General features: G+C 40.7%; 1 protein-coding gene across 1 annotated transcript; it reads right to left on the reverse strand.

Annotated features, from left to right (window-relative positions):
• Positions 1-1,921: 1,921 nt before the first annotated feature.
• Positions 1,922-16,601, reverse strand: LOC100243307 (G-type lectin S-receptor-like serine/threonine-protein kinase CES101). The gene is made up of 12 exons (XM_059737701.1): positions 15,177-16,601; positions 14,935-15,030; positions 14,647-14,846; positions 14,328-14,538; positions 13,974-14,211; positions 13,744-13,900; positions 13,333-13,636; positions 3,178-4,338; positions 2,872-2,964; positions 2,607-2,788; positions 2,332-2,539; positions 1,922-2,224 (listed from the first exon to the last, which is right to left on the reverse strand). Exons 1-12 carry the CDS (start codon positions 16,339-16,341, stop codon positions 1,983-1,985), a joined length of 4,257 nt encoding a protein of 1,418 aa, XP_059593684.1. The 5' UTR covers positions 16,342-16,601; the 3' UTR covers positions 1,922-1,982.
• Between the last annotated feature and the right edge of the window lie 461 nt (positions 16,602-17,062).

The following is a 17,062-nucleotide window of genomic DNA, read 5'->3' on the forward strand; positions in this document are numbered from 1 at the left end:
TATTCAAAATCTTTGATGGACAAAACCAGAACTTGGAACGGCCAGTTCTGGGTTTTTGACCAAATAAAGAAGTATCCTCTTTTCCCAATCCATTCCACTTCTCCTCTCGTTTAACCCATGGTAACTTTCTTCCCCCTCTTTAGTCTCCCTTGAGTAGACCTATAGGATTCTCTGTTCAAATGTTCAGAATTTTAATATTTTTTGGGTCTCGATTAATGGTTTATGCTAGTTGCTAATGCTCGAATAGCCCAACCTCTACTTGGATTCATTGCCAATTTTTTTTTTTTGTTTGACACCTAGATATTTGTTAGGGTTCTGGTTGGTTTTGTTTTCCTGAGTTGCCATGCATGGTTTTTGAAGAGTCCTTGTACAGGAAATAGCATTTTTGGGGAGAGAGATAACTTTATTGCAGAGAGTTTGTGGTGTCTTAGTTATGACTTCTTTGTTGAAGAACCAGAGTGAAGGAACTAGTTTGGATGCAGTGCTGGCAAAGCAAGGGAAAGAGGATTGATCAGAATCATTGAGGAACTGCGATATATTTGATGGGGAAGCATGAGTGGCATCCGTTCTACAGACCTGGGTATTTCTTTGCAATGAACTAGTCCCAACAAAATTCTGTGCAATTCAGTTGCTTTAATGGCATGCCTGATTTATCATAAACTAAGTCATACATTATCTCTGCTTTCATTGTCTGGTTTCTCAGTATGAGTGCTCCTCTTTGTGTTGTCAAAGGATTAATTGGGCTCTTTTACTTGCCTGATTAGGTATTACTTGGGCGCTTCTAGGAGCAATAAGGCAGGTGAGCATGCTAGCTGGCGTCTTAAGTTAATTAGCAGAAAAGGAGTAAGGATGACAACATCTTTCAGTTGGCATGGTGCTTTTGGAAGGAGCAAAATAGCAGAAGCTTGGGCAGGGAGGGGAAAGGGATTAGAACTTTGGAAAGAAACCTTCAAGATATGGTTCTGAGGTCCTAGTATAACTGGTTGAAGGATGCTACCTTCGAGATTCTCATTTTCTGATTTCATTGATTAGCTGGCCTTTGATCATCGTAAGTAGATTTCATTTTCTGAGGTCCTCATAAGTAGATTTCCTTTCGACTCTAGCTAAGACATAAATCACACGGACACTGTTGCCACCTTGTGTTTTGATCATCTATTCAATGGCAAATAATGTATTATGGAACATATAGATAGATATATATCATTGTATGTTTTGAAGAGCAAAAGGGCAAATAGAGCTCCAGAATACATGGGTACAAATATGTTCCAAATGCTCACAAAACCAGCTTCAGTTGTGATCTTATTATAAATTAACAAAACGTAAATAAAGAAAAGCTTCTCCCGAGGGAATCGATTTCTCATCTTGACCCACCTTCCATCTCTCAAGTAGTTACATTTGCAGAGCAGAACAACCCCCTGGCTCGCCTTAAGTGCAAAGTGGGGGTGGATTTGGGTTGGGTAGGCCCTCAGTTTTGTTGGTTAGTATGGAGCAAACTTGTGACATTGTAGGCCTCTCTTCTGCACTATTCTGTACGCACAAGAGAGCAACATGAATGCATCTCAACATTTGGGTTGCTGAGTGGGGATCCCTCACTGCTGGATCCACTAGCTCCAAGCTATTGCCTTCTCCCCATAACTTCCAAGCCTGAATCCAGTTCATTTTACGGACCATTTACTTACGAGGCTAGTATGCAAAATTATGGAAGCATACACTGGGTATTGATAATAATGTAGAGACTAATATGAGATCTAACGGACTTACATTGTTTATAAGGTTTCCGGCCCCATCATTAGAACCACAGAGAATGTTCATCTTGCGGCTCACAATCTCCAACAGTAGGACCCCAAAGCTATAAACATCTGTTTTCCGTGAATAAACTCCCCACATGGCATACTCAGGTGGCATGAAACCACTGCATCCGTAATAGAAAGTTCAATCCATTAGAATGAAGAAGAAAGCAGATAAATAAACAAGAGTCGCTCTTACGGTGTTCCAACAATATTATTGGTTTTTACTTCTGATGCATTTGGCTCAAAAATTCTGGCAGTGCCAAAATCAGAAATTTTGGGATTCATGTCATGATCGAGTAGGATGTTACTTGCTTTTAGATCTCTATGAACCATGTTTAATCTTGAATGTTTGTGCAAGTAATCAAGTCCTTGCGCAATCCCCTCGATTATATTGCACCGTGTATTCCAGTCCAACCCCTTTCTTCCAGCAGGAGCTGAAAATTTGGGTGAACACAACTAGTAAATTGTTTTATGCAAAAAACATAAAAGCATAGGAAAAAGTTATGCAAACAACAGGAAGGAAAAAGGGAGGTATTAAAACCAAAGAGGACGTCTTCCAAGCTTCTGTTGGGCATGAACTCATAGATTAACATCTTTTCTTCTCCCTCGATGCAGTAACCCAAAAGTCTGACAAGATTTCTGTGTTGTTGTTTGGCAATCAGTCTTTCATTATAGAACTGCGCCGATCCCTGTTCGGAATCCCTTGAAAGTCTCTTCACTGCTATTTCTTGGCCCGTGGATAATTTCCCCTGCGAAAATAATCCACAATCCATAACGAAGCTTTAAATGAGGCAGGCTTAATCAAATTATAATTACCTTATAGACAGGACCAAAACCACCCTTTCCAATTTTATTTTCATCAGAAAAGTTATTCGTGGCAGCCATAACAGAAACTAAACTGAACTGTTTGACATTGTCAATATCTTTTGAATCACTCAGTGTGTTTGCAGTTGATGATTTGCGCCTTTTACAAGAAGTTTCCCCCATTTTTCCATCCCCTGTTATACCAGAAGCCACAAGTCCAATTATCCAACCCATTAACAAATGGCATTGCTATTATCTACAAAAGTTAAAATACTACCTCTGGAGTTTCTCTGTGAACAACAAAAGACAGGTAACATGAACAGAAATACTACTACAGCGAGAATGATAATCCATATCCACCAAGGCTTCCCTGCATAGGTAGAAGTTAATAAATTTTATTGTTAGAGCAGAACTCGAGAGAGAGAGAGAGAGGGTCTTTAATGGTTTTGCTATAGGTCCTCTAATGGTAGACGATTATACAGTAGGACTTTTTTTGTAGGTTTGTAAATTCGATGAAGATGTGAGATTTACCAAGTACTTTGTTTTGGTTACTTCTCGGAATGCAATACATAGAGCCTCTTACCTATGTCTTCTGATGAGGACAAAACGTAGAGCTCCTCCTGATTTGCGTCACCCACTTGGGCTCGTGGCAATTTATCCCTCCAAAACTGACATCCAGTTCCATTGGTGAATACAGTATTACAAGCAGTACAAGAACAATTGTTCCTGCATATAGCCTGACAATCACTAAGGCCCAAGCTCGTATCTATGTTCATTAATGATGGATATCCTGAATTGAGAACCGACTGCTTCATGAATTGGTAGTCTCTAGTCCTGCAAGTGGGTGGCTCTTGCACTGCACACCCTGGATATTTGTCATAACGATCACACATATCTTCCTTCACGAATAGAGTTCCGTGAGTGTCAAAAAATCCCCCTCTCGAGTTCAATACCCACTTTGAAATAGCTCCGTCTTGAACTGAATAGCTGAAGTAGATCTCGTTGTCATTACAGACACTGATGAAATAGTAGATGCTATGGTGAGTTGCAAACCTCACCGAAGAAATGAACTCAAAACCCAAATCTTTCAGAATTCCACTGCTCCAGTAGATGTCCCCTCGGCGTTTCATTACCAGTTGTGTGCCATTCCATTCTAGAGTGAAAGTCCCAGGAGCAGGCACTTGTTCGTTTATCCACGAAGCGAGTGACCAGTTTTGCCTGGTTTTCAAGTTGATGCCTAGTTTCATCCCAGGCAGGAGCGTGTCTGTAGGATCATCGAAACTTTCCCATAGTGTCTGCTTCACCGATCCATCTGTATTTAACTCTGCCACAACAAAATTTCCAGAATCAAGCAGGGTAGCTATGGAGTTTCCGGATGCTTGATTGGAATTCATGACAATTGGATCACCCCCACTATGAATGATCATCAATGTGCCATTGCCATCCAACATGAGATTTGCATTGGTGCCAGATATAGGCTTATCTCTGTTAGCAACCCAGACTTTCTTGTTGTTAACATCACTTGTGTACCAGATTCCTAAATAAGTGCCCGTGTCCAGGCTGAAGAACCCGAGTGTGAAAGTCCCTTGTGCCGAAACCAGTAAATTCTCCGAGAATGGAAGCCCTTCCCCAAGTTTGATGCTGTCTGTCCGTGCACTACAAGAGCAAGGTCCTCCCAACCAGACACACGACAAAATGAGAGAGAGAATTGCACTGCTAAGGCACTCACTGCTCCCCATCTCTGCTATAACTCAAAAGGCCTGTTTGAATCCAAGTTTCACTTTCTATATGCCTTTGTATAGATCCATCCTTCACCCAATTAACATTGACTTGATACATCATGTGACCACGTGGGCAATGTTCTTTGCATAAGGTGGCCAGGGTGGTGGTGCACACACACACTGTTGGGACCACTAATAAAGGCATCTTTAGGCATTCATTATAATTGTAATTAATGCACGATTTAACCTTATTACATAATAACTCACACTTACATTCCTATTCCTATTATTGAATTTCATATATTAAAAGTGGCCTAAATACATTAAGTTATTTATTATTTTCACACGTACATCACACATTGTATTTATTGGTAACTTTAAAATTAAAAAAGCTTAATAAAACAAAAATAATAGAAAGAAATTGAAGCTACTTCTCACAATTTTTTTTTTCTTTTTATTCATGGAAGTAAATTTATATTTAATAAAAATTTTATAATAATAAGATTATCCCTTTAAAATTTAGATATTGACTTCATCTCTTAGAAAAATTTTAAAATAAGTTATCTCAAACAACCAGCTTTTTATGTAAGAATATAAACATAATACTAATACTCTGATTCCCAAGAAGTACTAAAAAAATAAAAGAAATGTAAAGAAAATTGATTTTTCTATATTTGATTTTAGTATGAAAAAAAAAAAAAAAGTCAAATATAATTAAAACTAGTAAAAAATTTCAATGTTTTTAAATTATTTAATCTTTATATTAAAAAATTAAATAAGTGAATTGAATTTAAGGTAGGATATAAAAATAATTTATTGATTTTAAATTTTTTATTTTATTTTATTTTATTTTTTCTTTCTTTCCATTTTTGCTTTCAATTTTCTTTCCTTTCTATTTTTCCTCAAACTTTATAGGAATAAAAGATAGTCTAAATGTATAGAATCCAAATTTATCTTGATCCGTGACGTTGTAGGCACATTTACCCATGGCACATTCACTTTTGCCCAATTTTAAGCACATATACTTTCCCCCAATACAGAGTACGTCCACTCACTCTTCGCCCAAACATTTTTATTTTCTTCTATGGATTTATTTATTTATTTATTTTAATTTTAACTTTTCAATTTGCATTTATAGTTCAATTTAAAAAATGAGAGAGGAATTTGAATTTTAAATAGTTCGCTTTGAATTTTAATAGTAAACTATTAAATATTAAATCAAATTTTTATTTATTTATTTTATTTATATTTGAAATTTAATCTTTTATAAATTCATATTGATAATGATTTAAATTTGTTTTACTAATTAATTGTAAAGTTGATAAATACTAAATCAATTCTTTTCCATATATTAATGTTAGTAAATTTGAAAAAAAGAAAAGAAAATTACTTTATAAATTTATTTGGTAAGATTGAATGGATCTAAAATTAAAACTTTTACCTCTATATTAATGTTAGTAAAAATCAGAAAATCACTTTGGAAATTAATTTGGTGAGATTGTGTGAAATAAATTAGAATTTTTTTTAATTTCTTTTTGTATATTAATAAAACGAGAAAATCATTTTATAAATTAATTTTTTAAGGTTATGTGGCACAATTTTTTTTTTTTATATATCAATTCTTTGTAAATTGACATTAATAAAATCAGAAAAATACTTTATTTATTAATTTTGTAAGAAATAAATTAAAACAAATATTTTTAGTTTATTTTTTATATTAATTGCTAAAATCAATTTTTTTTAAAAAAAATTAATTGAATCAAATTTTTGTATCTCATGTTAAATTCTTTGTATTAATGGTAATAAAATTAGAAACATTTTATAACTAATTTTGCAAGATTATGTAAACTAAATCAAATTTTAGATCATATATCAACTTTTTTTTTTCTATATTAATGTTGATCAAATAACAAAACAATTTATTTAAATTAAATTTGTAATGTGAATTAAATATTTTTTTGTTGACTTCTTTGTAATTAAAGTTAATAAAATAAAATAAAATATTTATTTTATAAAAATTTTGTAAGCTTGTAAATTAAATAATTTTTTTCATTTATTTATTTTATTTTATTTCTTTCTCTACTAATTCTTTGCATAATGTTGGCAAAATTAGGAGCTTATTCCATTAATCAATTATGCAAAGTTCTATAACTTAATTAAATCAATTTTTGTCTGGTAAATTGATGTTAGTAAACCACAATTTTGTTTTAAAATTGAGTTCTATAAGATTATAGCGCCAAATCAGAATTTTACACTATAAATTGACTTATATAAAATAGATATTAATAAAACTTGAATTTTGTCTTGTAAATTGATTATTTATAAAATTTGAAATAATATTGTTTAATTAGACGTCACTCATACAAATAAGATTATGTGTGTCATAGACACTTCTACATTCTTTTCTCGTAATCCACCATGGTTCTTTAACATGCATGTATTATGATGTATTATTATCCACTTTTATATTGTATTTATAAAAATTAATTAATTGAACATACAAATCTCCTTAGCTCATGGAGATCAAATAACACCAAGGCTTAGAGGGAAGTCCTTATAGAACTTAAGGAATAAAATTAGTGACAGCTCAAAAAAAAATAAAAAAAAGCCCTTTTTTGATGTTAGAACCCTTAGGTATGAGATGTTTCAAACTTAGACATTCCAATATCAAAGCATATTGGAATTACAACATGCAATATATATATATATATATATAAATGAATTTGATTGATATTTGAAAATAAGTCATGCATTGAGGGATATTTTTAAAATTGATATGGGGAATCTCTTAGAAATGTAGAGATTCTCAAATTTTGTTTAGTCCTATTTTCATTGAATTTGAGTAGTAGAGTTGTGAGTTGTGAGTTGGAGTTGGTTGAATTAAGTAGTTGTTATTGGACTTGAAACCGAGTCATTATCAACTGTAGAATTCTCAAATTTGATCTTGGATTGATCATGGCCATGGTCAAGGCAAATAAGACTTGGCTGAGAGGGGCCAGTCTTGGCCAAATACTTCAAACCATGCGGGGAGAGGGCTATGGAAGAGCATAATGTCACGGACTTAGTCGTTCACTAAGCTCGTGCGGCACTTAGACAAGCCAAGACACTTGATCTTGCTAAGTCAGCCTTGCTCCCAATACTTAGCTCACCCGGCTAAGACACTCGCGACTCAAAAGCTTAAGAAGCTTGGTAGGCAACTCCTTAAAGAATGGAAGCTTTCTATTACTCAGGGAAGCCTTTACAAGTGCTTGGATGCTCCCTTGCTTGGTTAGGGAGTGATTTGGGTGGTCCTTGGCCAAATGAGGCCCTCACCTATTTATAGGCACCAAGGGAACTCTCTAGAACCTTGGAGGGTTCCCTTACAAATCAAGAATATTCTAGAACATCCTACCTTATTCTATGTACAACCCTATGTACAAGAATATACAAGAGATTCCTAGAAGTCTCTAGAAAGCCTTGGACTCCTCCCATGCCTTCCACCATAGTGTAGAGATGTGTGGACATCTCTAGGCATTTCTAGAACCTTCCACACTCTTCCCACCAATGACTTAGTGTAGATGGCTCCAGGAGTCTCCAGAAGCTTCCCTCCTTCTATATAAGCCCATGGGGAGGGTCATTTGAAGCATCCTGTGACACTCTCCCCCACCGATGCCGTCGACGTCCTCGTCGTTGCCTCATTCTGAAACCTCTCGATGTGTTTCCAGAATTTTCTCAAGGCATCCGCATGTTCCCAGCTTACCCGCCTCTTAGGTAGTCCTTTCCATCGGACTAGGTACTCTACCACAGGAGGGACCCCATGTCTCCTAGTGATCCGTTCAGCTAGGATATTCTTCACCTCCTTCTCCCGTGAGGCTCCAGATGGATGCAGACCCGTGTGCTTTCGATGCTTAGAGTGCTGCGTCCTCTTACCCATTGAGTTCACCTTTCCCTTGGTGACCTCTTCCATGTGTGTGCGGGCTACCTCAGCTCGCTCCCCTTTTTCCTCCTTTACTTGCACCCCTGCTAGTAAGGAGGTCTCAGGCGTACTAGGCTTCGGGTTGAATTGGAGGGCACCTAGTAGCTGCATTGAGCCCATATGTGCTTCGTCCTCCTGCTCCCTCTCCTCGATCATGGCACTGAGCGCCTTCCTCTTTGGACAATCCCGTGCCCAATGTGGTCCGTCACATAGGAAGCATTTGATTTTAGGCGTAAACTCCTTCCTTTCCGCCTTATCCCTTCCTTCCCGGACGTTAGACGTCTTGCCTGATCCCTTTTTAGGAGCATTGTGGTCCCTTGGAACCTCGTTTCCCCCACCCATGGCGTGGCTATCCTCCAAAGACTCAATCTTGGAGGAGTCTCCCCTCTTATAATCCGCTAAGGATTCTGCTATTGCCATAGCAGTGGCTAAGTCTTGAACACCTCGACGCCTTAATTCCTGCTCGGCCCACCCTTGCAGGTTATCCATGAAGTTGAATAGCAGCTCCTCTTGAGTCATGTTAGGAATCTCAAGCATGAGCGAAGAGAATTCCTTGACGTAGTCGCGTATTGAGCTTGTGTGCTTAAGACGCCGCATGTTTTTCCTAGCCAGGTAAGCCACGTCCTCGGGGTAGAACTGCTTTTTGATCTCCCTCTTGAAATCCTCCCATGTCTCTATGGTGCAAATGCCTTTCTCCATATCGGCAAACCTTCGACGCCACCATAGAGTAGCTGTGTCAGTAAGGTAGAGGGTTGCAGTTCTTACCTTAGCCGCCTCATCCGTCAATGCGATAGCCTCAAAGTATCGCTCCATATGCCATAAGAAGTTATCCAACTCCTTGGCATCCCGATTGCCACTAAACCTATGTGGCTTCGGCACCTCCACCCTAGATGCCTCCTGTGTGGCCATGACCCGTGCCGACACAGCAGCCTTGTAGATGGCCAACTCCTGCCTCACCTCCTGGTCTCGGGCCTCCATGCGCGCAGCCAAGGCCTCCATCCTTGACTCCATGCTAGCAAGCATGCTTAAGACCTTTCCTTGGAAGGACACAAACTCCTCGTGCGACACTGGTTGAACCTGTGAGATTAGCACCCCCTCGCGAAGGTCTTGGATCTGCTCCCTTAGATCCTCTAAGCCCTTCTCCATGCCTTGCTCGATCAAGTCCAACCCCTCCCGAGTGTCTGCCATGGCTAGCTCCACCTTGGCTAACCTTGCCTCCATGTTGGCTAAGGCGTCACGAGACTTATCCTTCCTGCCCCTGCCCCGTGCAGTAGGCTCGGTCTCCCTCCCACGGGTTTGCTCACTAGTCTCCTCCACGTTGGAACCCGACATGCTTCCCTTGCTATGCCCCCCCGTAACCGCGCTCTGATACCACTTGTCACGGACTTAGTCGTTCACTAAGCTCGTGCGGCACTTAGACAAGCCAAGACACTTGATCTTGCTAAGTCAGCCTTGCTCCCAATACTTAGCTCACCCGGCTAAGACACTCGCGACTCAAAAGCTTAAGAAGCTTGGTAGGCAACTCCTTAAAGAATGGAAGCTTTCTATTACTCAGGGAAGCCTTTACAAGTGCTTGGATGCTCCCTTGCTTGGTTAGGGAGTGATTTGGGTGGTCCTTGGCCAAATGAGGCCCTCACCTATTTATAGGCACCAAGGGAACTCTCTAGAACCTTGGAGGGTTCCCTTACAAATCAAGAATATTCTAGAACATCCTACCTTATTCTATGTACAACCCTATGTACAAGAATATACAAGAGATTCCTAGAAGTCTCTAGAAAGCCTTGGACTCCTCCCATGCCTTCCACCATAGTGTAGAGATGTGTGGACATCTCTAGGCATTTCTAGAACCTTCCACACTCTTCCCACCAATGACTTAGTGTAGATGGCTCCAGGAGTCTCCAGAAGCTTCCCTCCTTCTATATAAGCCCATGGGGAGGGTCATTTGAAGCATCCTGTGACACTCTCCCCCACCGATGCCGTCGACGTCCTCGTCGTTGCCTCATTCTGAAACCTCTCGATGTGTTTCCAGAATTTTCTCAAGGCATCCGCATGTTCCCAGCTTACCCGCCTCTTAGGTAGTCCTTTCCATCGGACTAGGTACTCTACCACAGGAGGGACCCCATGTCTCCTAGTGATCCGTTCAGCTAGGATATTCTTCACCTCCTTCTCCCGTGAGGCTCCAGATGGATGCAGACCCGTGTGCTTTCGATGCTTAGAGTGCTGCGTCCTCTTACCCATTGAGTTCACCTTTCCCTTGGTGACCTCTTCCATGTGTGTGCGGGCTACCTCAGCTCGCTCCCCTTTTTCCTCCTTTACTTGCACCCCTGCTAGTAAGGAGGTCTCAGGCGTACTAGGCTTCGGGTTGAATTGGAGGGCACCTAGTAGCTGCATTGAGCCCATATGTGCTTCGTCCTCCTGCTCCCTCTCCTCGATCATGGCACTGAGCGCCTTCCTCTTTGGACAATCCCGTGCCCAATGTGGTCCGTCACATAGGAAGCATTTGATTTTAGGCGTAAACTCCTTCCTTTCCGCCTTATCCCTTCCTTCCCGGACGTTAGACGTCTTGCCTGATCCCTTTTTAGGAGCATTGTGGTCCCTTGGAACCTCGTTTCCCCCACCCATGGCGTGGCTATCCTCCAAAGACTCAATCTTGGAGGAGTCTCCCCTCTTATAATCCGCTAAGGATTCTGCTATTGCCATAGCAGTGGCTAAGTCTTGAACACCTCGACGCCTTAATTCCTGCTCGGCCCACCCTTGCAGGTTATCCATGAAGTTGAATAGCAGCTCCTCTTGAGTCATGTTAGGAATCTCAAGCATGAGCGAAGAGAATTCCTTGACGTAGTCGCGTATTGAGCTTGTGTGCTTAAGACGCCGCATGTTTTTCCTAGCCAGGTAAGCCACGTCCTCGGGGTAGAACTGCTTTTTGATCTCCCTCTTGAAATCCTCCCATGTCTCTATGGTGCAAATGCCTTTCTCCATATCGGCAAACCTTCGACGCCACCATAGAGTAGCTGTGTCAGTAAGGTAGAGGGTTGCAGTTCTTACCTTAGCCGCCTCATCCGTCAATGCGATAGCCTCAAAGTATCGCTCCATATGCCATAAGAAGTTATCCAACTCCTTGGCATCCCGATTGCCACTAAACCTATGTGGCTTCGGCACCTCCACCCTAGATGCCTCCTGTGTGGCCATGACCCGTGCCGACACAGCAGCCTTGTAGATGGCCAACTCCTGCCTCACCTCCTGGTCTCGGGCCTCCATGCGCGCAGCCAAGGCCTCCATCCTTGACTCCATGCTAGCAAGCATGCTTAAGACCTTTCCTTGGAAGGACACAAACTCCTCGTGCGACACTGGTTGAACCTGTGAGATTAGCACCCCCTCGCGAAGGTCTTGGATCTGCTCCCTTAGATCCTCTAAGCCCTTCTCCATGCCTTGCTCGATCAAGTCCAACCCCTCCCGAGTGTCTGCCATGGCTAGCTCCACCTTGGCTAACCTTGCCTCCATGTTGGCTAAGGCGTCACGAGACTTATCCTTCCTGCCCCTGCCCCGTGCAGTAGGCTCGGTCTCCCTCCCACAGGTTTGCTCACTAGTCTCCTCCACGTTGGAACCCGACATGCTTCCCTTGCTATGCCCCCCCGTAACCGCGCTCTGATACCACTTGTCACGGACTTAGTCGTTCACTAAGCTCGTGCGGCACTTAGACAAGCCAAGACACTTGATCTTGCTAAGTCAGCCTTGCTCCCAATACTTAGCTCACCCGGCTAAGACACTCGCGACTCAAAAGCTTAAGAAGCTTGGTAGGCAACTCCTTAAAGAATGGAAGCTTTCTATTACTCAGGGAAGCCTTTACAAGTGCTTGGATGCTCCCTTGCTTGGTTAGGGAGTGATTTGGGTGGTCCTTGGCCAAATGAGGCCCTCACCTATTTATAGGCACCAAGGGAACTCTCTAGAACCTTGGAGGGTTCCCTTACAAATCAAGAATATTCTAGAACATCCTACCCTATTCTATGTACAACCCTATGTACAAGAATATACAAGAGATTCCTAGAAGTCTCTAGAAAGCCTTGGACTCCTCCCATGCCTTCCACCATAGTGTAGAGATGTGTGGACATCTCTAGGCATTTCTAGAACCTTCCACACTCTTCCCACCAATGACTTAGTGTAGATGGCTCCAGGAGTCTCCAGAAGCTTCCCTCCTTCTATATAAGCCCATGGGGAGGGTCATTTGAAGCATCCTGTGACAATAAGGAGTGGCTGATGAGGGGTTCCTTATATGGGCTATCTCCTTTTTGGCTGGAAATGGGCAAAAGAGTAAACATTAGCATCATGGTGATGTGGAGATAGGTGCCGCTTGAATATATAAGCTTTTATGGATGGGGAGGATGTTGGAACCCATATCATGGGGCTTTCAGCCTTTCATGATTTGAATTTCTATGTGGGCGTAGATGAGGTGGTGGAGATGGCCTCCAGAAAGGGATGATTCTCAGTAGATGAGGTGGTGGACATTTCCCATCATCAGATTTGAACTTTGAAGACCTATGTCTATGTCTCCTGAGAAGAACTTGGCTATGGATTACCTGAAGCATGGAGGATGAAGTTTGGTTAACTGGTGGTGTTATGTGCAAATTGAACGAGGATCAGTCATACACTATCTCCACTTTCTACTTCGGTCGCTGGAGTGTTTTTCTTTGCCTATGGCATAGAACATAGTTTTGATCATCTGTTTGATGCCAACGTATGGCATAGTCCATCCTATGCCTTCCAAATAATGAGAATGAATAATTGAACATAAATGACCTACCATGGTTAAGATAAACATATACAATCTATTGAGGAAAAAAAAGGCAAATAGAGCCCCAGGCTATACGTTCAAACCATGTTTCAAATGATACCAAATCAGCTTCTGTTGTGCTCTGAAAAAGATTACCTTGAGGGAAACCTACTTGATTCTATATCTAATAAATATATGATGGCGATACAAATCAATCTAGACAAATTGCTGATAGGTTAGGACAAAAACTGCTGTTCTCTAGGTTCCCTTTCCCCCCCTGCAATTCTCTTCTTTACCGACCTTCCATCTCTGAAATAGTTACATTTACAGAAGAGCTCTCTGGCCCGCTTTTGTTTGAGTCTAGTTCTGACACTTTATGATGAGCGGAAAATGAGGGTAGATTTGGGTCTGGTAGGGACACAGATTCGTTGGTGAGCATGGAGATAACATCTGACATTGTAGGCCTATCTGCTGCGCTCTCCTGTACACACAAGAGAGCAATATGAATGCATCTCAACATTTGGGTTGTTGAGTAGGAATCCTCCAGCATTGGATCCACTAGCTCCAAGCTAGTACCTTCTTTCCATAGCTCCCAAGCCTGTTTCCAGTGCATTTACTTACGAGGTTAGTATGAAAATTTTGGAAGGATACACCGGGTGTTGTTGATAATAATGTAGAGACAAATATGAGATATAGCAGACTTACGTATCCTGCCAGGTTTATGGCAAAGGCACCGTGGTTATGATGAAAGCTTTTGTTCTTCCGGCCGCTCACAATCTCCAACAGTAGGACCCCAAAGCTATAAACATCTGATTTCACTGAGAAAATTCCTTCCATGGCATACTCGGGTGCCATGTAACCACTGCATCCACAGTAGAAGGTTCAGTACTTAGACTGAAAAAGAAAGCTGATAGAAAAAGAAAAGTCATTCTTACTATGTTCCAACAATCCTATTTGTATTTGCTTCTGACGCATTTCGCCCAAAAATTCTGGCCATACCAAAATCAGAAATTTTGGGGTTCAAGTCATGATCAAGTAGGATGTTACTTACTTTTAGATCTCTATGAATAATTCTTAGTCTTGAATATTTATGCAAGTAAAGAAGTCCTTGCGCAACCCCCTCAATGATATTGTGACGTCTTTTCCAGTCCAATATCTTTCTTCTATCAGGATCTGAAAATATGGGTGAACACAACACACAGCTAGTAAATTGTTTCAAGCAAAAAAAGATAAGAACATAAGGAAAAGTTATGCAGATAAAAGGAAGAAAAAAAGGGAAGTATTCAAACCAAAGAGGAAGAAGTCCAAGCTTTTGTTGGGCATGAACTCATAGATTAACATCTTTTCCTCTCCCTGGATGCAGCAACCCAGAAGTCTAACAAGATTCATGTGTTGGAGTTTGGCGATCAGTCTAATCTCATTTTTGAACTCCACCAATCCTTGGCTGGAGCCCCTTGAAAGTCTCTTCACTGCTATTTCGTGCCCCTCAAGTAATTTCCCCTGCAAAAATAATCCACAATCCACAAGGAAGCTTTACTTGGGGTACTTCAAACAAAGAATGTCCTATTCCTATTACATGCCATGGATTAATGAAATAATAATATTTACCTTATAAACCGGGCCAAAACCACCCTCTCCAAGTTTATTTTCAGATGAAAAGTAATTTGTGGCAGCCACAATAGAATCAAAACTGAACAGTTTAAGATCATGAGCCCCCCTTGTTCCATCATGTTCAACATCTTTTGAATCACTAAAGCTGTTTGAAGTTGCCAATTCAGGCAGCATAGCTTCCTCCATTTCTCTCTCCCCTGTTATACCACAAGTCACAAGTTCAATTATCCAACCCATTAACAAATGGCATTACTATCATCAACAAAAGTTAAAATAAAATACTACCTCTGAATTTTCTCGTTAAAAAGTATAAGGAGCCCAAAAGTAACAAGACCACAAGTACCACTCCTGCAATAGTGACCCATATCCGCCAACTGCTCCCTGCATAGATAGAAGTTGATAAATTTTGCGGGTAGAGCAGAACCGAGTATTTTGAATTTTTGATCACCTATTAGTGTTGTAAGTTCAATAAAAATGTTGGATTCATCAACTACTTCAGGAATGCAAAAATACAGAGAGACTCTCACCCGTCACTCGTGATGAGGATAAAACATAGCGCTCCTCCTGATTTCCGTCATCCTTGTAGGCTTGTGCAAATTTTGTACTCCAAAACCGACATCCAGTTCCGTTAGTGTGTATACTATTATAAGCAGTACAAGAACAATTATTCCAGCATATAGCCTGACAATCACCAAGGCCCAAGCTCGAATTTTCTTTTATTGATGATGGTGATCCTGATATGAGAACCGATTCCTTCACGAATCCGTCTTTTCTAGTCCTGCAAGTGGGTGGGTTTTGCACTGCACACCCTGGATATTCCTTATCCCTATCGCACTGATCGTCCTGCATAAATACAGATCTATTAGTGTCAAAAAGTCCCCCTTCCGAGGTCAATACCCAGTCTGAACCAACTCCTTCTGGAACTGAATAGCTAAAGTAAATCTCGTTTGCATTCGAAACACTGTTAAAACTGTAGATGTTATTCAACAAAGGAATGAACTCAAAGCTCCTATCTTTCAAGGTTCCACTGCTCCAGTAGGTGCCCCCTCGGCGTTTCATCACCAATTGTGTGCCATTCCATTCCAGAGTAAAAGTCCCAGGAGCAGGCACTTGTTCGCTTATCCATGAAGCAAGTGACCAGTTTCGCCCGGTTTTCAAGTTGATGCCTAGTTTCATCCCAGGCAGGAGGGTGTCTGTAGGATTATCGAAACTCTCCCATAGTTTCTCCTTCACAGATCCATCCGAATTGAACTCTTTCAAAACAAAATTTCCAGAATCAAGTAGAGTAGCTGTTGAGTTTCTGGCTACTTGATTGGAATTCAGGACAATTGGATCACCCTCACTATGAGTGATCATCAATTTGCCATCGGCATCCAGCGTGAGATTTGCATCGGTGCCGGATATAGCCTTGTCTCTGTTAGCAACCCAAACTTTCTTGTTAGAATGATCAGTTGTGTTCCATATTCCTAAATAACTGCCAGATTGCAGGCTGAAGAAGCCTAGAGTAAAAGTCCCTTTTGCAGAAACCAGTAATTTTTCCGAGAATTGAAGCTCTTCCCGAGGTTTGATGGTGTCTGTCTGTGCACCAGAAATGTAAGGCACTACTCCCAACCACATACACGACAAACACAGAGACAAAATTGCACTGCTAAGGCACATGCTGCTTTCCATTTCTGCTATTCCAAGTTTCATGCTTTGTGTTTATCTTTCGGCCTTCAACTGCACAGTACGTTGAAAATGTCATGGGTGATCTTCCAGATATCTCACAGCATCCTTTTGGCGTCCAGTCTTCTTCGCTTACCAGTCTAATTATGGATATTGCTTGGAAAGTATGGGCATAGATTTCCTTTGTCCACTTCTTTTATCAACCAATCTTTTGAGATTGATTTCAGGCAGGCAGGGGAGAATTTTCAGCCTTTGTTTGGAAAGAGCTTAGGGCCAGATTTTGGGTGGGGACCAGCAGTTGAGAGTTGAGAGAAGGGTGAGCATTTCTGTTCCTTTTCATTGGGCTTTCTTGGACTTATCATCACAGCATTGTCAAGGGAAAACTCAAAAAAGTTTGAAGAAGGATTGGTGAATTTTGCATTGTAACACCACCACCATGTTTAGGTTGTAGATGAAGCAAGGCTGCTACAACTGATGATTCCAAATATAAATAAATATATAGTAGGAATGAGAATTATGGTCCAAATTGAAATAAATTACCATTTTATTGGGTAAGGTAATTTTTTTTGTTTTAGTCCTGCAATGGCTGCCAAATGGACTTGAAACAGTCATTTTTTTTTCCAAATGGGTAGCTAGTGTTTGATATCCTAAACTTCTTATTTTTGTTCAGTGTAACCTTTAAGTCAATGATATGTATCATATATAATATATATATATTCCTAAATTTCAGGGGGGCATTTGCCCCTTC

This window comes from Vitis vinifera, chromosome 7 (genome assembly GCF_030704535.1).
Source record: "Vitis vinifera cultivar Pinot Noir 40024 chromosome 7, ASM3070453v1".
Taxonomy (NCBI): Eukaryota; Viridiplantae; Streptophyta; class Magnoliopsida; order Vitales; family Vitaceae; genus Vitis; species Vitis vinifera.